This window comes from Vulpes vulpes, chromosome 2 (genome assembly GCF_048418805.1).
Source record: "Vulpes vulpes isolate BD-2025 chromosome 2, VulVul3, whole genome shotgun sequence".
In the NCBI taxonomy this organism is placed as follows: Eukaryota; Metazoa; Chordata; class Mammalia; order Carnivora; family Canidae; genus Vulpes; species Vulpes vulpes.
The window spans coordinates 55759735-55782276 of NC_132781.1; the positions used below are offsets into that span (position 1 = coordinate 55759735).

At 57.2% G+C, this 22542-nt stretch overlaps 2 protein-coding genes across 26 annotated transcripts in view; one reads left to right on the top strand and one right to left on the bottom strand.

Annotated features, from left to right (window-relative positions):
- The window catches only part of NIBAN2 (niban apoptosis regulator 2), a 51299-nt gene extending 36678 nt beyond the window's left edge, over positions 1-14621 (top strand). For both annotated transcript variants that reach the window (XM_026009335.2, XM_072748542.1), the window contains exons 3-14: positions 334-462; positions 2106-2211; positions 3310-3477; positions 7984-8099; positions 8539-8643; positions 8729-8891; positions 9853-10040; positions 10893-11048; positions 11516-11632; positions 11827-11934; positions 12053-12164; positions 12596-14621. In XM_026009335.2, coding sequence (XP_025865120.1) covers positions 334-462; positions 2106-2211; positions 3310-3477; positions 7984-8099; positions 8539-8643; positions 8729-8891; positions 9853-10040; positions 10893-11048; positions 11516-11632; positions 11827-11934; positions 12053-12164; positions 12596-13179 — 2052 coding nt within the window. In that variant the 3' untranslated portion in view covers positions 13180-14621. The remainder of the gene's footprint in view (positions 1-333; positions 463-2105; positions 2212-3309; positions 3478-7983; positions 8100-8538; positions 8644-8728; positions 8892-9852; positions 10041-10892; positions 11049-11515; positions 11633-11826; positions 11935-12052; positions 12165-12595) is intronic.
- Positions 14622-16258: 1637 nt separating this feature from the next.
- LRSAM1 (leucine rich repeat and sterile alpha motif containing 1) overlaps positions 16259-22542 on the bottom strand; it is a 39828-nt gene continuing 33544 nt past the window's right edge. For all 24 annotated transcript variants that reach the window (XM_072748559.1, XM_026009345.2, XM_072748557.1 and 21 more), the window contains 5 exons: positions 22072-22170; positions 20964-21095; positions 19767-19848; positions 18343-18491; positions 16259-17062 (listed from right to left, as the gene is read on the bottom strand). In XM_072748559.1, coding sequence (XP_072604660.1) covers positions 16937-17062; positions 18343-18491; positions 19767-19848; positions 20964-21095; positions 22072-22170 — 588 coding nt within the window. In that variant the 3' untranslated portion in view covers positions 16259-16936. The remainder of the gene's footprint in view (positions 17063-18342; positions 18492-19766; positions 19849-20963; positions 21096-22071; positions 22171-22542) is intronic.

The following is a 22542-nucleotide window of genomic DNA, read 5'->3' on the forward strand; positions in this document are numbered from 1 at the left end:
TGCCGGGGGCCCCAGAGATCCGCCCCAAAGCAAAGGTGCCCTCTGGGGCCAGGACAGAGGAGGAGTGGCCTCTTGGTCTGGGCTGGGCCCTGAGTGCTGGTGCTTGGGTGCGAGTCCTGGCATCACTGTGGCTCTGCTGGCCCTTGGGAAAAAGGCCCTGTGCCCTGAGCCTCACTCCTCATCCACCATATGGTTAAGATGCGGCCCTGCCTCAGAGGGGCACTTGGGGTGATCAGGACAGGGGGATGTGCTCAACAGCCCCCACTTCTTGGGGGCCCCCATTGCCCGGCTGGGCTGTGGGTGAGCTGGACCTCACACCCACCCCACCCTCAGGTGCCGCTGGATGAGCGCATCATCTTCTCCGGGAACCTCTTCCAGTACCAGGAGGACAACAAGAAGTGGCGGAACCGCTTCAGTCTCGTGCCTCACAACTATGGGCTGGTGCTGTACGAGAACAAAGTGGTGAGCCACCGCACACCCCCCTCTCCCCCACCTCGGTCGGTCGTCTCCTGCTCTGCTCCTTCTGCACAGCCCCCGCCCCCAACCTGCTCCCCTCTAAACAGCATGTGATTTGTCCAGGGGCCCAGCTCTGGGGGTTACCTTTCAATTTGCCTCCCCCTGGAAGCAGCTCGCTACTAGCCCCCTACCTACCTCCAGTCTATCCTGGGCCTCCAGTCCCTGGGCCTCCCCCCAGCCCCCACTCCAGCCTCCTTCCTGGCTGGGCTTCCTGCAGCTCCCTGACCCCTCCCATCCTTGCTCATCTACAGTCACAACCAACCGCTGACACAGGAGTCTGGCCTTTCCCTTCCCCCACTACTCGGGGGGGGGGGGGGGGGCGGTCCCATCTTTTTCCTTCCTGATTCCTCTGCCCCCTGGCATCCCCCTGCTGCCAAGTGGGTAGATGTCCTGCCAGTTGTTCCTAATCTTTGTCTTGGGCCCTCCCTGCCGTCCCGGTTGAGCCACAGTTCCAATTTCCTCTACCAAACATTTTTCCAAAATAGCAAAGGACAGACCTGAGTGCCCTGTATTCAAGAAAAATCAATGTTAAAGAAATATAAACAGTGTGGAGGGCAGCCTGGTTGCCCCTGGCAATGGTTCTCAAAATGATAGCACACATCAGAATCCCCTGGAAGGCATATGAAATGGGTTGCTGGGCCTACCCAGCTTGATCTAGGCCTGAGCAGGGCTGATAATTTGCATTTCTAACAAATTCTCAGATGATGTTGATGGTACCAATAACTGGGGACCCGCTGCCAATCTGTTGCCCTGCGGGTCCTGAGCTGTTCTGAAGAAATGTGTTGGGTAGTGACACCTAGTGGCCAGGTGCAGCATGGCAGCCCTGCTGTATGAGCTACTATGTTAGAACCACTTTCTCCGCACTCTGGTGTATGAAAGACGTGTCTAGGCCTAAATCTCCTCCAAAGGGGAGTTGTGTGGAGCTCAGAACCTAGGAATTTTCTGGGCAGTTCAGGGTAATGGTCGTAGACTTTGGACCCCAGAGGCGCACAGACCAGTTTCATGTCTTAGGTTGGCTGTGTACCAGCTGTGAACTTGTGGCTAGCAATGGTACTTACCTCTGGGCTTATGAGAATTTTGTGGAAGGAAGCATGCAGTGCCCTTCGCACGGTGTCTGGTGTGTAATAAACGCTCAGTTAGTGGTGGCTGCTGCTAAGAGGGGCAGTGATTCTGGTAATGCTTACTGCATCTGGCTGTGAGGCCCTGACCTCATCATGTTATATGGATCATCTGGCCACGCAGTCCTTACACAGCCCCGTGGGGCAGGAGCTGTCATTGCCCTGGTTTTACAGATGAGGAAACTAAAGCATAGGACGTGAAGGAGTTTAATGTCTGCATCGCACAGACAGTGCTCAGTGGAGCTGCGATTTGAGTTCAAAGCTGTGACCCAGGTCACTACACCAGATGATCTGCAATCACCATGTGGGGTGGGCTCCTCCTCCTCTTCCCTCGCTTCTTCCTCCCCTTCCGTCCTGCTCCCTGCGTCAGGCAGACAACACCCAGAGGGCACTGGGGCCAGAGTTGGAGATGGGGCTTAAGCTTGGCCCTGCTGTAACCCCCAGGGACCATCTCTCTTGTCCCTTTCTCAGGCCTACGAGCGGCAGGTCCCACCCCGGGCTGTCATCAACAGTGCAGGCTACAAGATCCTCACCTCCGTGGATCAGTACCTGGAGCTCGTTAGCAACTCCTTACCAGGTAAAGGACCCCCAACCCCCACCCCATCCCAGGCCAAAGTGCCCTGCTTCGGCCCAGGATGTAGCCAAGCGCTCCAAGCTCACATTTGCAGAGAGTGGCCAGGCCTCAAGGGGCAGCATGTGCCATCAGAGGGGGAGCCGGGAGGCAGTTTACCTGAGGCCGCCCAGTGAACGGGACTGGACCGGTGTTGGCTCCCACCTGCGTGCCCACTTCCTGAGCCTTACAGTCACAGTTGTGCAGTGGGGTTCTGCTCTTTGCCCTTCCCGCCTCCCTGAGGCCTTGTGAGATGCCTGGAGAAAGCGAGCAAGATGTCCCTGCTTTGTAAACTGCGGAGTCAACACTGCATTTGTGGGGAGTTTTTCTAGGTGTCCTGTTTCCACCCCATGCTGTTGGGGACTCCCAGAAGCAGCCTTGAGGGAGCACATCTGCCTCCCAGATGATCCCAGGGAAACCAGGTGGCAGGGGGAGAGAGAGGCTGATCTGGGGGGGCAGACTGTGCCCTCAGATGGGGCTCCGGAGCAACGTGCCCGTTGGGGTTGAGAGCTCAGCTAGACCCCAGCATTCCCAGATTCCAGCCCGGACTCTGGCTTTGCTTTTGTTGTGTCTTCTCAGTAGCTTGGCACCAACGGGTCTGACCTTGGGGTGTTGTGTAGGCCCTGTGAGGTGCCTTGTGCACCCATGCCCCACATGGGATGCAGAGCCAGGGCTCGAAGAAGAACTGCCATTGTATTATTAACAGTGGTGCGGTCCTTGCCCAGGACCCCTTATCTCACTGGATCTCGAATATCCCTGTGGACAAAATAGAGAAAAATCTCCTTTCATGTATTTTTGTCCCCCACCCCTGAGACTGACCTCCCTCTTGGACATTTAAGCCACACATTGGCCTCTGCAGCCAAATTTGAAGGGAAATCCAAGAAGGTCACACTCAGCCTTTGAGCCTCTGGGCTCTGACCCTGTGATGCTTGTGCTTCAGGCGTGCAGTTTAGAGCCCTGCCAGCTCTGAGAAATGGGTCCAAACAGATGCCAGGGGATTCTGAGGTCCCTTAAGTGGGGCTCTGGGGGATGTAGTGAAAAAGAAGTGTGCTGCTGTCTCTGCAGGGATCACCTCCAAGTCGGGCAGCACCCCCATCCTCAAGTGCCCGACGCAGTTCCCGCTCATCCTCTGGCACCCTTCTGCACGGCACTACTACTTCTGCATGATGACAGAAGCTGAGCAGGACAAGTGGCAGGCAGTCCTGCAGGACTGCATCCGGCACTGCAACAATGGTGAGGGCGCTCGGAGCTTGGAGCTCGGTGAGGGGCAGGGGGCTGGCCTGGGTCGTGTGCCGACTGGCGACACCTGCTGGCTGAGTGCGGTGTGGCAACCCTGCTCTATGAGTGCTTCTAAATTTCAGACTGAGGTTTGCAGGAAGCTGCGATGAGGTTGCCATTTGACTTTCATCCTTGAAGGAAACAGTTCTGTGGTACTTGGAAAAAATTTGGGAATTATTCTCAGAGGGGTAGGGTTGTTGAGCCCTTGGACCCTGGGGTGTAGGATGATGATCCTGATTCTGCCCCTTTATAGAACCTTGACTTCAGGAGACCAGCTTACCTCTCGGAGCCTTTATAAAGTAAAGTAATAATCTCTCCTGAGTCTTAGGGTGTAGGATTCACAGTGTTTAATTTTTTTAAAAAAGATTTTATTTTTAAGCAATATCTGTACTTCATGTGGGTCTCAAATCACAACCCCAAGATTAAGAGTTGCATGATCCACTGACTGAGGCTGCCCTGCGACTTTTTTTTTTTTTTTTAAGATTTTATTTATTTATTTGAGAGACAGAGAAATCATGAGTTGGGGTAGAGGGAGAGGGAGAGGGAGATGGAGAAGCAGACTCCATGCTGGGCCAGGAGTCTGACGTGGGGCTCAGTCCCAGGACCCTGAGATCATGACCTGAGCTGAAGGCCGACTCAATCAACTGAGCCAGTCAGGTGCTCCATGACTTCTTTTATTGTATCATTTTTCACTTTACCCCTGACTTGCAGGGCAGCCTGGGAGTTCATGTCCTTCTGCACGGCCTCAGTGTTCTCTTCTGTAAAGTTATGAGGTCTCTTTCTGCTCACTTATTCATTCAATGGACATTTTTAGTGTCTGGGCATGGAGGATGCAGCCAGGGAGCCAGACCCGGGTCCTGCCCTGTGCTGCCGGCAGCTGGGTGGGGGAGGCAGATGTTAAGCCGGAGGAGCAGCTATGTGGGGTGCCAGGTGTGGTGGGGGAGGGGCACCTGATGTGCTGAGGGGCACTGGGGCCCCGTCAGGAGGGCCCTGCAGGGCTCTATGGAGTTTGATCAAAAAGGGGGACTGTGAGGCACTGAGGGTCTCTGTCCTCGGGGAAGGAGCCAGTGCTGGAACCTGAACGTCCTTCCTGGTCACCTGGCCTGGGGCAGGCAGGAGAAGGAGGCCACAATCCCCAGCCTCCCTGCCTGGCATGCCTCTGGTGGGGGTGGGGGTGGCGTGGCAGTGGGTGGACACGTGGGCGCCCACGCCCGGAGGCTGGGCTGCCTGGTGACTCGGCTCGCCCCACCCATCCTCTTTCTGCAGAGCAGGCTCTGGTCTGGAGTCTGTCAGGTGGGAGGAAGCGAGTCTTCCATCAGGCCAACCCCTGTCACCTGGGCTGGGCCCTGGCACCCACAAAAGGCCTCCTGTTCCCAGATCCCCTGGGGCCATGGGGCCAGGGCTGGGCGGAGGCCATCTGAGCTCTGGCTGCCTGGCCTGGGCATCCGCCGCGCCCCCTCCCCCCGGCCCCAGCCTGGCCCAGCTCTGGCCTCTCCAGGTTTCCAGGGCTGGTGGCTGACCTGGCAGGGCCACCCCAGGCCAGGCTGGGAGGTGACAGGCTGGAGCTCTGTGGGATTGCCGGAAGGGATGAGAGAGCCAGTTTGGGGAATGCTCTTGGCACGGTGCCTGGCACAGCTGGGAGCTCACCTGGAAGGCCAAGGGGGGCCCTGTGGGTGGGTGCGGGTGCTGTGAGTGGGGGGTTGGGCGAGGTGGGGAGAGCAGGGGCCGCCTGCGGCTGGTTCTGGAGGGGCCTTCCCTCTACCCTGAGGACTGTGGGAAAGTTCTCTGCTTCCTCTAGCTTGGAGGCTGGGCCTGGAATTGCTCACTCCAGGGGCTGCCAGGAAGCGGGGGTGGGGGGGGTGGGGGGGTGGGGAAGGAGGCCAAGCTGGGGGGACGCCAGCCCGTTCCAAGGCCCCCCTTACATCCTGCATTCCTAGAGCAGCTGGGGGTGGCAAGAGGCAGCTGGGGCACTGAGCTGAGCCCTCGGGGTGGGCCTGGGCTGCAGAGGTCAGGGCCTCTTCCTGTCTGCCTGCCATCCCCCTTAGCCTGTTGCTTGGGGCTGAGGAATGCAGTTTCCTTTCTGGGTCTGACCCTGAGGACCCCACAGGCAGGAAGTCTCCAGGTCTGGCTGGAGGCAGCTGGTCCTGTGCTGGAGCCCTGGTGCTGCCATTCCCTCACTCTGTGTCCTTGAGCCAGTCACTTAGCATCTCTGAGTCTGTTTCCTCCATCAGGAAGGTGGGACTGAGAACAGCCACACCTCAGGGGCTGTCTGAGGATGAGATGAGGGAGTATGTTCGCAGTCTCAGCCCAGGCCTGGTCTCTCGGTCTGTGTGGGCCATTGCCACGGACTGGGTGGCTTAGACAGCTGTGGAGGCTAGAAGTCCCAGATCAAGATCTCAGTAGGTTAACTTTCTCCTGAGGCTGCTCTCCTTGACTTGCACAGGGCTGCCTTCTCCCTGTGTCTTTGCACCGTGGCCCCTATATGTGCATGTTCTGCATCCACGTTCCTTCTTTTTTTTTTTTTAAAGATTTTATTTATTCATTCATGAGACACAGTAAGAGAGGCAGAGACATAGGCAGAGGGAGATGCAGATTCCTTGCAGGGAGCCCAATGCGGGACTTGATCCCAGGCCCTGGGTGGGATCAGGCTCTGAGCCGCCGAAGGCAGACACTCAACTGCTGAGCCACCCAGGTGTCCCCAGTGGCCCAGCGTGCAGAATAGAGATGTCCTGGGACCTGTGGCTGCATGCCTGGCTGGTGAGAGACCCCTGGGACATCGCAGCCTCCTTCCTACTGCCCCCACCCAACATCTCACCCCCCTGCCCTGCCAGCACCCCTGGCTTGTCTCCAGAATGTAAGTGCCCACAGGTGAGCGAGGTAGCATGTAATGCCAGGCCACATTTTCTAGGCAAAACCTGGTCTCTGGGAGGACATGCTCCTCCTTCCTCCCCTGGCCCCATGGGCAGCACCCACTCCAGGGGCTCTGTAGGCCCCCAGCTGGAGCACCCCTGCTCGGCTCCAGTCCCACCTGCCCGATCTCAGTGTCTGAGTCTCCTCCTGCCCCCGGCCTGGCCCGGGAGCTGGCGCTGCGGGGATGTGGCTGGGCCCAGTCCCACCGCCGAGCCCCCTCCGGCACTGACAGGCGGTGACTCCTGCGGTCAGCCGGATGTGAGGGGGTCCTCCCCACGCCCAGAGGGGCTTTTTCTCTGCAGGAGTGACTCAGCCTGTAGTCACTGCCGTGGGAGCTGGGGTTTTGGAGGCACTGACTGCCGTTTCCCCTTCCTCGGCTCCGGAGACAACAGCGGTTGGGGGCATGTGGCCAGGGTGGCCGCCCGCTGCCAGGCTCCGAGTGCTTAACCCTGTTCTTCCCCGAGTCAGATTTTGCAACTTCCTGCCGCTTGCCGCCCAGCAGCCGTTCTGGGAGGGGCCGTGCCTTGTTCCCTGAGGCTCTTCGCCGCCCCCAGCACGGGGCAGGTGGGCACACTTGTGGGGGCCACCACCAGCACCACCGGTAACGCGACTTTGGGACTGGTGTCTTCTAGTCGGACCGGGACACCGTGGCAGATGAGGCCGGCCCAGGGCACCGCATCACTGCGGTTCTAGTGAAGTGCGATGCAGCGCTGGGCTGGGGCCCGCCCTGGGGCCCCTGTAGGACCAGTTCACCGCCCGTCCCCACGCTGGAGCATCACAGTGCATGTAGAGGCCAGGCCGGGTCACTGTTCCCACTGTTCAGAAGAGGAAACTGAGGCCCTTAGAATTCAGTGATCTGGAGCAAGACTTGGCAAGCTACAGTGCACAGCCCAGAATTTGGCCCATTGCCTGTTTTTGTAAATCAAAATCTGTTTTGATTTACAAAACAGCCTGTTTTACTGGCTCGCTGGTTTCTAGATTGTGGCTTCTTCCATGCTGTGGTGGCAGAGCTACGTCCTGACGTCCTTACAACAGAGATAACCTGGTCTGCAAAGCTGAGAATGTTTACTGGCTGGCCCTTTGTGGGGGAAAGTTTGCAGGCCCTGATGCAGGCAGTAAGGGGAAGGAACTGCACTGGAATGAGGACCCCTGGGTCCCTCCGGCACCCTCCCTGCTGTGCCAGCTGCCTCTCTTGGTGGGGCAGGGTGACCTCTGTCCCAGCTCTGTCACTCACTGTCCTGGGACCCCCCCCCAGCCAGTGGCCTGACCTTGCAGCTTGCCCGTTGATCTGCAAAGTCGGGTTGGAGGATAGTCTTGGGTGGTTGGGAAAATTTCAGAAGATAAAGAGCATATAGAGGAGATTGGTGGAGGGTTATTACCATGGTCACCACACACTCTGCTGTCATCGCAGGTATGGGGGCACTGGGGTTGCAGGTGGGGGTGGGAATGTGTCTGCACCCTTCGGGAGGTGGCTCTGGGCAGTCACTTGATCTTGGTAAAGGCCATTGAGCTATCCCACTGACCTCCTCTCTCCCTCCCTCTCCTGAGCAGGCATCCCTGAGGCCTCCAAGGTAGAGGGCCCTGCATTCACAGATGCCATTCGCATGTACCGCCAGTCGAAGGAGCTGTATGGCACCTGGGAGATGCTGTGTGGGAACGAGGTGCAGGTGAGGCCAAGAGGGCTGGCAAGGAGACAAGATCATTTTGAGCAGGTGGAGTTACTCAGTCGTTTACCAAGCACCTATCCTGACACAGGTGCTGGGGTGCTTCTATGAATAAGAGAGACGCGGCCTTGGCCCTTACTCTCTATCCAGCAGGAGAAACAGACGTTTGGCAAATAAACACACGTACTTCTATGTGCAAGTGAGGGGGGAGAGGGTGTGGTGTTCTGGACAGGGAGGCAGCATGTGCAAAGCCCCTGGGGTGGGTGAGGGGGGAGATCCTTGATTCTGAGGATCCTGTAGGTCCCTTGAGCAGGTAAGGTGGGGCAGCGGAGACATGGAGCCAGGCCAAGCCTACAGGAGGTGAGCCTTGAGTGGAATGCAAAGAGGAATCTGCCAGCTGGCCACGCTCTAACCCTGCCCTGGCTATGCCTCCTGATCCTAGATCCTGAGCAACCTGGTGATGGAGGAGCTGGGTCCTGAGCTGAAGGCAGAGCTCGCCCCACGGCTGAAGGGCAAGCCACAGGAGCGACAGAGGCAGTGGATCCAGGTGGGTGGGTGCGGGCACGGGGCTGGGGTTCCTATGGCTGCCTGGAGCCCTTGCTCAGATTCTGACACCTCAGCACTGCCCACAGATCTCGGACGCCGTGTACCGCATGGTGTACGAGCAGGCCAAGGCACGCTTTGAGGCCGTGCTGGCCAAGCTGCAGCTGGCCCGGCCAGCCATGGAGGCGACCATCCGCACAGACATGGACCAGATCATCACCTCCAAGGAGCACCTGGCCAGCAAGATCCGAGGTAGGCAGGTCACCTGGGGCTTCAGGAGCCAGGGCTTGCCTCCCTTCTGTGCCGACCTGCATACTTTTCACACTGGTGACTCCATTCATTGGTCATTTTTAAAAGTGAAAGCAAATCTGAGCCATTGGTTCTCCCAAGTCCTGGGAGTTTTGTGGCTATTTCTGTGAACCTCAACCTTGAGGGTGTCAATCTTGTCATGGCAGTTCGAGCCTCTTGCTCAGTTTTGGTCAGTCTTGGGCTTGACTGTGGGTTTGCAGGCATCGATTTCATCGCGTGATTCCTTCTGGTCACGTCTCACTCTTTGGGGTCAGTGTGTGTGCCTTCCTGTTCCCGACCCTGTGCCCTCGGTCCTCCCTGCGCCGTGGCCGCGGGTAGCTTCTGGGAGGGTGAGTGCCTGAGGCCCCTTCTCTTCTCACCGTGTTCATTGTGAGCTGCGTAGAACATGGAGAGCTGACAGTATCTTATCAGACAGCCAACTTTAGCTAGGCAGAGGAGAGGGAGGGACCCCAAAACACCCCCAGGGCGCAGAGGCCTTGTTCCGAGGGTCCCGGAGCTGGTTGTGCCCATGGGCAAGAGGCCTCGTTCATGGCTGCGTGAAGCCAGGCATGCGGGTCCAGAGCAGGGGCTGGCTTGGTGTGTGCTGAACCCCGAGACTCACCAAAACTACCAAAGCGTGTTTTGTTGCATTAAACATAGCAGCAAGACTCCTAGAGACGGGTTTCTTTCCACCTTGAGTGAAGCAGAACGCTGACACCTTTGGACTAAGTGCTTTTTCTTAGTTTGCCATCAGAGTTTTAGAAATATCAGGGGCCAATCTCAGAAATCCTTGTTCTTTTTGATGCATGGACCTATGAATCCTTCTGTTTGGCTGGTGTCGCTAGTGGTTTTCCGTATAGTGATAGTGTAATAGTGCGCCTGGGGGCTCTGGTCCATGCACTCACCCGGCTCCCCCTGGGTGCAGCCTTCATCCTCCCCAAGGCAGAGGTGTGCGTCCGGAACCACGTCCAGCCCTACATCCCGTCCATCCTGGAGGCTCTGATGGTGCCCACCAGCCAGGGCTTCACCGAGGTGCGGGACGTCTTCTTCAAAGAGGTGACCGACATGAACCTGAACATCATCAACGAGGGCGGTGCCGACAAGCTGGGTGAGGTGAGGCCAGGCCCCTGGCCCGGGGATGGAGCCCCTGCAGGGCCCTCGCCATGACTCAGGGCATCACCTGTCCCTAGAGGGTCTGCTGGAGACTAAGGGCCTGAGGGCATGAGGCACTGGGGGCAGCAGAGGAAAAGGGATTGGTGATCCCCTCCACTAGGCAGGTTACTGAAGTATCAGAGGACTTAACAGAGGAGGGAGAGGAGGAGGAAAGAGAGGAAGAGGGAAGGAAGGAGGGGGGAGGGGGAGGGGGGAGGAGGGGAGGAGGGAGAGGAGGAAGAAGGGGAGGAGGGATGGAAGGAAGTACAATTACTGAAGTGCCATGTCATGCATCTCCCCCCCCCCCCCCCCCCATGGAGATGGCCCATGCCTCTCCTCAGTGGTCTGGTTCTCAGGGGCACAACCTTCCTTCCACAGACCCCATGTTGGGGTCCTCAGTGTCTGAAGCCCTACATGGCTGTCAGGTGCAGACAGAACTGATCCTGTAATCTTTGCCCTCCTCTTCCACACTGGAACTGAGGGGTCCATAGACAATAAAAATCACAGCATTTGAGAACCAAAAAGGACCTCAGAGATCATGAGATAGGATCTCCCGATTTTGAGGCTGAGGAATATGAGGTTCAGAGAGGGTGAGTGACTTGCTCAAGGTCACCCAGGAGAACCTGTCCCCTGGCTCCAGCCTTCATATCCTCATCCCTCTGGGCCCCCACAGCTTAGCCTGCAGGTGGCACCTGCAGGTGGCCAGACCCACGTCTGGGGGACTCCCGGGGCCCAAGTGAGCTGTGGGGCTGCAGGGACTGCCTCTACTCTGGGGGGCCCTGCTCAGGTCCCTGCATCTCCGCTTCCCTGCAGTACATGGAGAAGCTGTCCCAGCTGGCGTACCACCCCCTCAAGATGCAGAGCTGCTATGAGAAGATGGAGCCACTGCGGCTCGATGGGCTGCAGCAGCGTTTCGACGTGTCCAGCACATCCGTGTTCAAGCAGCGAGCCCAGATCCACATGCGAGAGGTGGGCCCCAGCACCCACGGCCACCCACTTTCCACAGGCCCGCTCTCCTGGGGAGAGGCCCTTCCCTCCACGACCGTAGGCCCTGGCCCTACCTCCTCTGGTGCCACCCAGCAGCCGCACTCTGCCCCTGGAGTGCTCACTCCTGCTCTGGCCTCTTGGGTGCTCCCCATCTGCTGGCACACCTGTTCCTCTGGCTAGCCTGGACTCCTTTTTTCAGGTTTCATCCTAGCGACCCCTTTCTCCAGGAAGCCCTCCATGTTTCCCAGGCCCCTTCATGCAGGGCCCAGGACCTCTGTTTCCTTGAGGGACTGGGTGCCCCACACAGTGCCCACGCACAGACATTCAGTAAAGGTGTGGGTGAACACCTGAGTGCACAGCCTCCCTTACCCCCATGCAGACCTCAGAGGCATGTGGGCAGAGGTTGTGGTCATTCCGGGCCCTCATGTACCCCACGGTGTGCCCTGCAGCAAATGGACAACGCCGTGTACACCTTTGAGAGCCTTCTATACCAGGAGCTGGGGAAGGGGCCCAGCAGGGAGGAGCTGTGCAAGGCCACCCAGCGGATCCTGGAGCGGGTGCTGAAGGTAGGTGAGCGGCCTGACCCCGGTGCCCAGAGCCCGGACCCCATCCCAGCACCAGGAGGGCTACCCCTCTGGGAGGCACCACTGGCTCCCCTGCATGCACAAGGACTCCAAAGCTCTGGCCAGGTCCCCTAGGCTTCTATCCCCCCTGACCTAGAGAACCCCTCCCCCCCCACGGGGCCCGTCTTCCCTTGCAGAAGTACGACTACGACAGCAGCTCGGTGCGGAAGCGGTTCTTCCGGGAGGCGCTGCTGCAGATCACCATCCCGTTCCTGCTCAAGAAGCTGGCCCCCACGTGCAAGTCGGTGAGCATGCACCCCCTCTCCCCGCCACAGCTCCCCATGCACAGCTCTCCCCTTCTCCCCCCGTGGGGCCATGGGGCAGCCTGACATCCACTTGTCCATGCCCCCTCCACCCCTGCAGGAGCTGCCCCGGTTCCAAGAGCTGATCTTTGAGGACTTCGCCAGGTTCATCCTGGTGGAGAACACATATGAGGAGGTGGTGCTGCAGACGGTCATGAAGGACATCCTGCAGGGTATGGGACAGCCAGCTGCCGAGCTGGGGCCGGGAGGGGACACTCCCACCTTGCTGTGGGGATCCTCATGGCCAGGGGGGCGATGGGGTGGCTGCTGAGAGGTCCTCCTGGTCCCATCTGTCATGAGATAGGCCTGGGGGTTGGTTTAGGCATGCTTGTGGCCCTAGGAGGAGCATCGCTTCTCCATGCTGTCCTGACGCCTCCCTGAGTGTTGGCTCAGGTCTCTGGCATTACAGACGTTGTCAGACGAGGGACTAGATGACATGGTGATGGCCAGCTTGGGCTGCCACCAGCAGTGAGGCTTGGGCTAATCACCAATCATGACACCCTTCAGGCTGGCGGGGGCCTGGGGGCTTCCTCCTTGGGCATGGTGGAGGGTGTGGTGGTGGCCCCTGGACTAAATATTCTGACCCAGCCCTCTGGCCCCACAGCTGTGAAGGAGGCTGCGGTGCAGAGGAAGCACAACTTATACCGGGACAGCATGGTCATGCACAATAGCGACCCCAACTTGCACTTGCTGGCTGAGGGTGCCCCCATCGACTGGAGCGAGGAATACAGCGGCAGCGGTGGAGACGGTGGCAGCCCTGGTGCCCCAGAAGCAGCCACTTTCTCAGAAAAGCGACGGCGTGCCAAGCAGGTGGTGTCCGTAGTCCAGGATGAGGAGGCAGGGCTGCCGTTCGAGGCTAGCTCAGAGCTGCTGTCACCTGCATCCCCGGACAGTGTCACTGAGCTCCGTGGTCTGGTGGCCAGGGAGCTGCAGGAGGAGAACCCCCTGCCGGCTGGCCCTCTGCTCAATGGGGCCCCCTCCTCGGAGAGCCCCCAGCTTGTGGCAGCCTCAGAGGCCTCCTCACCACCTGCCTCACCCCTGTGGCAACTCCCTCCTGGAAAGGCTGCGGACCTTGAGCCTCCCAAACCGAGTGACCAGGAGACCGGGGAGCAGGTGTCCAGCCCCGGTGACCGCCCTCCCATCCATACCACCACCGAGGACAGCGCCGGGGTGCAGACAGAGTTCTAGGCCAGTCACCCGAGCTTCTGCTGGTCATGGCACATGGGTCACCCCCTCCGAGACCCTGGCAGGCCAGGCCCCTGGCGGGGAGCCCTGGATCTAGGCCTCAGGGTGGAGGTGGGGCAGGGCTGTTGTGGTACCTCTGGGGCTGGGCAGGGGTGGCCCACCTGAGTCACTTTATTGGATTTGGTCACACTTTGCTCCCTGTTTTCTCTTCTGTGGGATGATCTTGGGCTTCCTGCTTGTGCTGGGGGCTGGGCACAGCCAAGGGGGCTGAGGAGTACCCAGTGGCCTGGTCCTCCCTTTCTGCCTTCCTCATGGGTCTCACCCTCCTCCTCAGATGGGCGTAGTCTTTGTTTGTGTGTCACTCAGCCATTTAATTCTCTCCTCACCAGGGGACTTGCTGGAGCCAGGAATATGGAGCCTTGAGGTCCAGCTCTGGGTCCTGACCACTGTCCTCCTCAATCCTGGCCGGGCCTCTGGAAGCCAGTTTTGGAGTGGACACTGGCCTTGCTTGCCCTGCTCTGGGTGAGGGAAGTGCACCGGGTGGGGGGGGGGGGGGTGGGTTCCTGTAGGCTGCAACCAGGCTGGGTGTGCTGGTTTGGGGGAATGCTCATGGAGGAGGGGGGCCGAGGGGTCTGGCTTGGAGCAAGAAAGGCCCAGAATGTGCTGGTCGGTGTAGAGGAAGTGTTCCAAGGGAGGGAAGAGGTGACCTGCAGGGAAGTATGGCTGGAGTGTCTTCAGAGCAGGCTGAGGTGGCAGAGGGAAGGCTGCTGGAACAGGCTTTTACATCTCCACCCCCCCACCCCCCCACCCCCCAGCCTGGCTCCTGCCTGTTCCCCTGCCCCACTTGTGGCCACACACCCCGGGCTGGGACAGAGGGGTGGCAGGCTGCTCAGAAGTGGGGTTTGCAGGGTGTAGATTCTGTCTCCTGAGGGCCACCCCCCAGGTACGCACTGTCCACCAGGGGAGCTGCATGTGGCTCCCCAAGGCATCATGGGTGGCCCCTCTGATGATCTGGGGTCAGGCCATGGCTTGGCCCCCACTCCACTGCCTCTGCATCACCAAGTCACCTCACCCTGAATATTTTCTCAGATGTCCTTGCACAGCTGTTTGTTCCTGGGGGTGAAGGTCAAGTGAGGCAGCTCCAGCCTGGCAGCCCCTTCCCCAGCCTCCTCTGTGGCCCTGCATCCTCTGTCCCCTTGATCTGCTTCCTGGGGCAGGGGCTGCAGACCCACAGGCTGCATGGCAGTGGCTGGTGCTCAGGGACCCCTGGTCCCCCAGCCCTAATCTCCAGTGCCTCACTAACCTTCTAGCACCATGGTCCGTGCTCAGATGTGCACCTCTAGTGCCTTCTTTTGGGGTTTTCTCAGTCATCCTGACCAGATATCGTGCTGAAAATATTATGCAAACCGTTTAAGCTTTACTAATCAATAAATGATTTAAAGCCAGTGGCCTGTGTGTGGTGCCACCTGGGGGAGACCTGGGCTAGAGCCCAGCTAGGACACCCGTGTGCCCTTTCTGGGCTCATTTTTTACCTCTCTGTGCATGGTCGGGGGAGGATGCTGACCCGGAGACATGAGGTACAGGGCGCAGGCTAGGCTGCCCTGCCTGAGGGCCGCTCGGCTTTCTCAGCCACATAGGCGCAGGGGTTCCTCAGGCAGCCTCTGGCCGGGGTGAGGCCAGGAGCGGTGGCAGCAGCCTTTAGGCCACGTAGCCTAGCCCTGGGGCATCCACAGTGGGGTAGGCATCTGGGCTCAAGCTGGATTCGAACGGCAGTGTAGGCATTCTCGGGAGTCCTGCTCACACAGCATTCACTGAGCACTCCGGGAGGCGGGCGCCCTCCTTACACCCCCAGCCCCCCACCAGGTACACGGAGGCCTAAGAAGGTACTATGGATCCCTGGCTGAGGCTGTGGGGCACAGGGCACACATGGGTATGGGTTGTCCCATCTGAGGGTGAAAGCAGACCTCCTGGGGCGGGGGGGACATCGGCTTCCCTGGTGCCAGCCTGCCCAAGGTGGCCAGTGGCTGAGGGCTGGTCTATAAGGGCTGAGGTGAGGAGCGGCAGGGGCTATGGGGCCAGAGACCAGAGATTCAACTGCAGTCTTGCTGTTGTCCTTGGCGAATTCCTACCAAGAGCCTCAGGCTCCATCTATAAAAGTTGGTTGCAGAAGTTCTCCCCGGGCCTAGTGAGGAGCCTACGTGAAAAACGCTGTGCCCTAAGTGGCCCTGCCCACTCAGGTCCCAGTCTCCCTTGGCTGGGCTGAGCTCAGGTTTGGGGCCAAGGGAGGGAGCCATCAGAGAGCTCCCAGGAAGTTAGGGGTGGGGGAGGAGACTGTGCAAAGGGGCCCCAGCTCTTGCCTGGACAGCAGGACTTACAAGGGGCTTTCATCCCACCCTAGCCTACAGGATGGATGGTCCCAGTGAGGTAGGGAAAGTGGGGCCCAGAGGAGGCAGGCCTCTGCCACCCCTCGGCCAGCCCCACTAGCCCCACTAGCTGGCACTGCACCCGGGGTGAGCATTCAGTGCCCCCTGGTGGCCACTGCCTGCAGTAGGGCCCAATCCTGTCCCATACTGAATGCACGGGAAAAGGAGTCTGGAAAGCTGGCCAGGCTCAGAGTTAGCGGGAGGCAGAGCCCAGGTACCCCAAAGAGACCCACCTCTACAATAAGTGTGCAGCTCTAAGCAAGTGCAAGGTGCATGGCTCCTTCTAGAATTGTGCAGTGAAAAATCTGCCCAACTGCATGGGTTTAGGAGTTGATACTTCCAGGCTCCAAACCCAGCACGGCCATGCCCCAGACGCCAGGCACGGAGCCTATGGCTCGTAGCTGGGTTAGCAGTAATGGAGCTACCCACAGCCCCTGCCCCATGCACATACAACCTGCTCCGGCTGACTCTCCATGCCCTGCTCTCTGAGCTCGGTCTGTCCACTTATAAAGGGGAGATCTGGATAACTGTTTAGGGATGCCTCTAGCACCTCTCTCTCCCTCCTTTTGACTGAGATAAAGCCCTCCCCCAACCCCCACCCCAGACCTCACCCCCTCCTCTTCTGGGCTCCACCAAGCCCCAGTAAGGATTCAGGAGGATCAGGCTGGAGGTGGATTTATTGACAATACTGCTTTGGGTCAGCAAAGCTTGTTGCCTGCGAACTGCAGTGGGGGCAGGGTGGTGGTGGTGGTTAGGAGGTGCAGATCTGGAGAGCAGAGGGGCCCAGAGCGGGAGGTCAGGAGGGGCCAACGTTGCTTGTGGCATTAGTCCTGCACTCAACACACACTGGCAAGTTGATCTGAGGACAGCCCACGGTGGTTGTGGTTGACACCATACACAGCTCCACACTCTTGGCCAGGGCCCCTGCACTCCCACCACCCCATCAAGGGGACAGCACTATCCATGTTACCCTGATGAGGATGCTGAGGCTCTTGGAGGGCAGTGACCTGACACGGCCACTTCTCTGCTGGGAAGTGGCAGAGACCGGGACACGGGGTCCTGTGCTCAGATGGTGGCACCACTGATTCTCCAAACCCCAGATCCAGTCCTCATGCCGAGTCCTGTTTTCCCCACAAACCTCGATGAGCAGGAACACTGTGCCCCTCCCGGTCCTCCCCCACCCAGGTGTGCTTGGAGATGAAGAGCAGGGGGCAGTGCCCCCATGAGAGAAAGGGGCCCAGGGCAGAGGGGCGCTGTACTAGTTTGTCCAGAGCAGGGTTGTTGGCTGGAGCCCCCGGCCGCAGGTGGTGTGGGGGTGGGCCACAGATGGCCAGGGCTCAGCTGCTGTGGTAGATCCGGAGGCGCTGCGTGATCTCCTGGCGGCACAGTGGGCAGGTGCGCAGTGGCTGGCAGCACTGTTGGCAGCAGCAGACGTGGCCACAGTTGAGGAAGATCATCTGGGCCTGAGGGGAGAGAGTGGGAGCCTCTGGGTCCTGCCCCTGCCTGTTCCCCAGCGATGGGGCAAGAGTCCCCCCAACCTCTTTTTGTCTTTATTAAGAATCTGATACCATGGCCATCACACACCATCGAACATCACGGAAGTACCCACGGACCACCTATTTTGGCCCCTCCATGCCCTCTCTAAAAGCCGCACAGGAGGCTGTAGTGTGTCCAACCAGCCCTGCTATTGGCCCTGGAGGGGTTCCTAATTTTTGCCTTTTGCACTGACCAGCCCCTAGGTCTACAAACGATTCTAACATCATGGACCAAGAGCCATGTAAGCATGCCTGTGCTTTGTTTCATTCAGCATGTCCTCTTTTTAAGACATCCTAAGGAAATAGTCAAGAATGTGCTCCCAACTCTGTTCAAGGCTGTTTGGTACAGCACTGCTTGAAATAAACTGGAAGCCACCTACAGGGCCCTAAAGCCGGGGTTTGGTTCAGTTTATAACCACCACATCCCCCTACATCATGGCATTCCCTGGGCTTAGTGAAGACCCTGCAGGAATTCGACTGCTAACATGGTAGCTTCTTTTAAGTAGGGTCTCTGGGACAAGACCACGGTGGAGGGAAGGGAGGGTTTTTATTTTATATACTATATTGCTTAGTTTTTACAATAAGCATTAGTTTTGTTATAGATTTTAAGTACATGTATTTTAATATTTGAGAAAAAGGAAAAGAGAGAGAGAGAGGAGGGGAGGGGCAGGGGAAGAGAGTCCTAAGCAGACTCTGTGCTCAGCAGAGAGCCCAACATAGGGCTTGACCCCACGACCCTGAGATCATGACCTGAGCCAAAATTAAGAGAGGAACACTTAACCAACTGTGCCACCCAGGTGCCCCTTATTTTGTTATAGATTTTATTTATTTTTATTTTTTATTTTTTTGTTATAGATTTTAAAAGATGGTGTTTTAGAAGTCTCTTCAGAGAAAATTGTGTTGATATTAATGACTTGGGAAATTTTCCTTAATTAAGTAGGGGGAAAAAAACCCCAACCCCTTTAAAAGAAAGTAAGTCCCAGAAAATGACATTAAACTTGCTCGTATTTGGGTCATGGGATCATGGTAATTTCCTCTATTTTTTGCTTTCCTGGATTTCCCAAAATTTCTAATGAATACAATTAGAAACTACTAGAAACAAGTATATAGAAATAACACTTGTGCCTGGAAAGGCTCAGGATGGGTGCAGGTCAAGCTCGTGGGTGGGGGTGGGGGGGTGGGTTTGGGGGCTGCTGCCCTAGACTTACCTCCCGTTCCAGGCACACGACACATTCTGATGTCTGTACCTCCAGCTCTGCTGGGGGAGCAGAGGGGCTCACAGACTCAGGAAGCTCCTCAGGGGCAGTGGGCACCTCCAGGGCCCCAAGGACTTCACCCTTGTGTGGGTTCAGCAGCTCTGTGGGGACCAGCAGGGTAGGCTGAGCCAGGGTCATGCCACGATGATCCCAACCCCTAGGGATCCCCTGGCTCTAGCTGCCACGAGTGGACAGTGAGCTAAGGCAGAGCACTGATCTCACTGTAGGGGTAAGGGCCCCCTTATTTCTCTTCTGAGCCTCATTCCCCTGTGTGTGAGATAGGAGGGCCGGCTCACCACAGGGAGGGCCACAGTGCTGGTTATTTGGGGTCTCTGATCCCTGACCATTCCCCCAGGATCCTTCACAGTAATGCTGCAGGTAGGGCTTCTCGCTTTCAGAGAAGAGAAGCCACTTGCCCAAGACCACAGGGAGACTCCATCTGGTGGTAGAGCCATGGGGGCAGGAGCCCTTGGTTAGGGGCTGAGGGGTGGCAGGGGTGCTGTGCTCACAGCTGCTCCATCAGGTCTCCCAGGTGGCCACCAGGGAGCAGGGAGAGGGATGAGAAGTCCCCTCACCCCTGTCCTCATGCTCTGCCCAGGTCCCAACAGGCAGGACAGAACCGGCCCTTATAAAATGTAGTCTTTTTCATTATAGTTCAACGTACACCAACATCGCCAACATCCCTGAGTCTTCTCTATCACTGACGCCCATCCTGATGCCAGTTCACATTTTCCCATCTATCTTATGGTTTGAATTAGAAGTTTTTATAACTGGAAAAACTTGATTTTTTTAAAAGGCTGTTACAACACTAGGCTCTCTGAAGGTACCACGGTGCCCCCAAACTATCACTGTAAAGGGGCTCTTCTGTATTTAATGGGATATGGTTAGGGGAGCAGGAAGAGGTTGTTAGGAAAAGGACTGAAGGTCTCCTGCCCCTCTTGCAGCCACAGCACCTATGTTTCTCTAGGCCTTCAGGCGTAGGTGGAATGCCTTTCTGACTTGCCTTTACCCCTTCGTACGTCATCAAAAACATCTTTCCACATCCAAAACACAGGCCTGCCCCTGGCACAGTGTTGGGCACCAGGTATGGCTGGTTTCTCCTTCCATTCCAAGGGTTGGGGATGTGTGGCTCCCAGTGTCTGTATAGTAGCTTCAGAGAAGGTTATAGGATAGGCCTATCTGCACCACCACCCCATTTTTATGGCCGATGTTTTCCATTTGGAAATCCTGTTCCTTTAGGAGGGAGCCTTAAGGACTGCAAGGGGTTAGAACCCGCCCTTAGTTATTGTCCTGAAATGTAAACAGGTGACCACCTCCAGAGCACAGTCCACAAGGGAGGCTGGGGCCTCTGCTTAGGAGAGGTCCTGTACTGGTACCTGGCTGGATCCTGGCTGCATCCAGCAGCTCCTGGACTTTCCGCAGGATCTCATGCTGCAGGCCAGCTTCTGAGACACCCACCTACGGCAGTTCGAGGAAAAGCAAGTTATGGGCTGGCTAGGTGGGAGCTCACTACCCAGTACAGAGCCACCAGGACTGCCTCCTTCCTGGCTTCTGGCACCTTCACCTGGAAATGTGGAGGCTGGGCCCCTGGGTCAACATGAGGCAGTGCAGCACCACAGCTGTGAAGGTGACCAGGTGGCATGGAGAGAAACTGAGGCCCTGAAGGAGACAGACACTAGTAGGGGCCACAGTTTAGCATGTGCTTGCCCCACACTGGGGAAGGGACTGTGCTGACAGCTTTACCTGCGTGACCGCACCCCCCCCCCCCCCATGACCACAGGTAAGTCAGGACCCACTGTCCTGAGTCACAGGAAGGAGCAGGTAGTTCCCACTGAGGCCAAGCTGCTGAGAAGCAGTAGTGCTGGAGTCACACAGCCCCTCTCAAGCCCTTTTGAGCCTCAGTTTCTGGGCCAAGGGGCAGGCAACACAGCAGACTGGTAAACAGCATCAGACCACGCGCGCCCGAGGACTGGTTCTGCTGTGTGACCTCAGGCATGTCACTCCCTTGCCGTATCTGCTTCCTCATCTGAAAAATGACAAGGATGATACCTATCTGCCTGGGCTGTTGGGAGGGCTCAAGGGATTAGCACATGAAAAGCACTTAGAACAGTGCCTGCACTGGTAAGTGCTACAGGGATGTTGGTTGTCCTAATGCAATGCAGAGCTCACTTCCTACTGAGAATATAACCAGGCTCGGGCAGTGCTGCCACAAAGTCTGTAAAACCGGGGGGTGGGGGGGTGGTGGCACAGGGTTGGACGAAACAACCTCCAAGGACTTACCCTGGGCCTACAACATGAAGGTCCAATTTGAGTGTGTGTATGTGGGGGGGGGGGGGCAGTCTGGACTCAGCAGAACCCACATCCCTGGATTTTCTTAGGCAGATGGCATGCAGAGTACACCTGGCAGGGGGGGTGGTAGTTAGGGACCAATGAGGTGGGTGTGCTGGCCATCTTCCAGATGGCAAGGGGGCCCCTGGGACGTTTGCTAATGGCAGACCTCACTAAGAGCTGCAGGAGAGCAAGTGGACCCCTGGAGGATCGGACAGTGGCCGTGAGGGGCTGCTGTTTCCCACCTTGGCCAGGTCCCCAGGGCTCATCCGGCTCAGCATATCCAGGGAGATGCGGTGATGGGCAAAGATGGGCAGGTAGTGTTCCGCCGACAGATCCACCAGGAGGGCTGCCAGCTGGCGCTCCAAGCCTTCTTCCTGCAAGACAGACCCGCAGGAGAAGCTGAGTGCACTGCATATATGACCTCGTTATTTACGATGGCAAACAAAGGCTCTAAGTAAATTTAATGTCACAAAGTATTTTCTTGGAATTTTTTCTACAAAAATGCACATGTAAGCACAGAGATAAAGGCACAAGAAAGTTCACTGCCACTCTGGCTGTAAACTTGAAAATGCTCAGCAATCACATACCCATCAACAGGGGCTGTTTAAATAAATGAGGGTTCACCAAGATACTAAATACTACGCAGTTATCTGGAAACAGTGAGGAGGTCTATTATATACACATGGCTAGAGAACTTGGCTTGTAGAGAATAATGGCTTGTCATTATTTTTTTTTTAAGATTTTTATTTATTTATTCATGAGAGACACAGAGAGAGAGAGGCAGAGACACAGGCAGAGGGAGAAGCAGGCTCCATGCAGGGAGCCTGGTGTGGGACTCACCCTGGGGCTCCAGGATCAGGCCCTGGGCTGAAGGTGGCGCTAAACCGCTGAGCCACCAGGGCTGCCCCGGCTTGTCATTATTTTTAAGAGAAAAAAGATTTGCTGAGATAGTGTGTATACACAGAAACAGAAACACACACACACACACACACACACACACACACACAGGCTCCATTTTAATTAAAAAACAAGACAAAACAAAAGCCAAGCATGTGTATGCATGTGTGTACGTGCACACTTCAGGGTAGGGGGAACCACATCTGTCCTGCCCTCAGCAGGGGCTTGCAGGCAGCTCCTGCTGCCCGCTCACACATGGGCATGCTCAGAGGCTCTGCCCCACACAGCAATGCAGCTGCCTCCCCTTCATCAGAAGGAATGCACCTTCTCTTTTTTGTCCCTGCCAGGGCCCAGCACAGGACCTGGTACACTAGTTACTGGAAAGCTCACGCAGCAGGACATCACTGAGGCACAGGAGGGCTCTCTGAAAGTGTGGAGGCCAGCAGTCCTTACCTGCAGCTTTAAGGACATAGGCTTCTGGTTCAAAAGCCGTTGATACTGAATCAGCCAGTAATTTTCCTGTTTGGTTTCGCTTTTGGCTTCTAACTCTGTCTGCCAAGGTCAAAATAGGCATCAATAGGTCAGTAAATAAAAACTATAATGACAGTGATGCTTTCAAACAATGGTCTCAGCAGGTGGAAGGTGCTTGGTATTTTACAAAGAACTTTCCCAGCCACCACAGTCTCACCACTTATTAAACTACTGAACCTGGAAAGGCAGGATTGTTTCCTGCCACAAACAATCTCAGCCAGGAACACCTGGGGTTGAGGCCTGACTCTGGGCTTTGGATGCTTGCCACCAGACTCTGCAGGGCCCTGCTTGAGCACACACTCTGGTGACAGGCAGGGAGAGAAACAGGATTCTAAAGACAACATGAGCTTCTGGAGTGGGCTTTGCCCTTCTGAAAAAGCTGGAGAATGATAT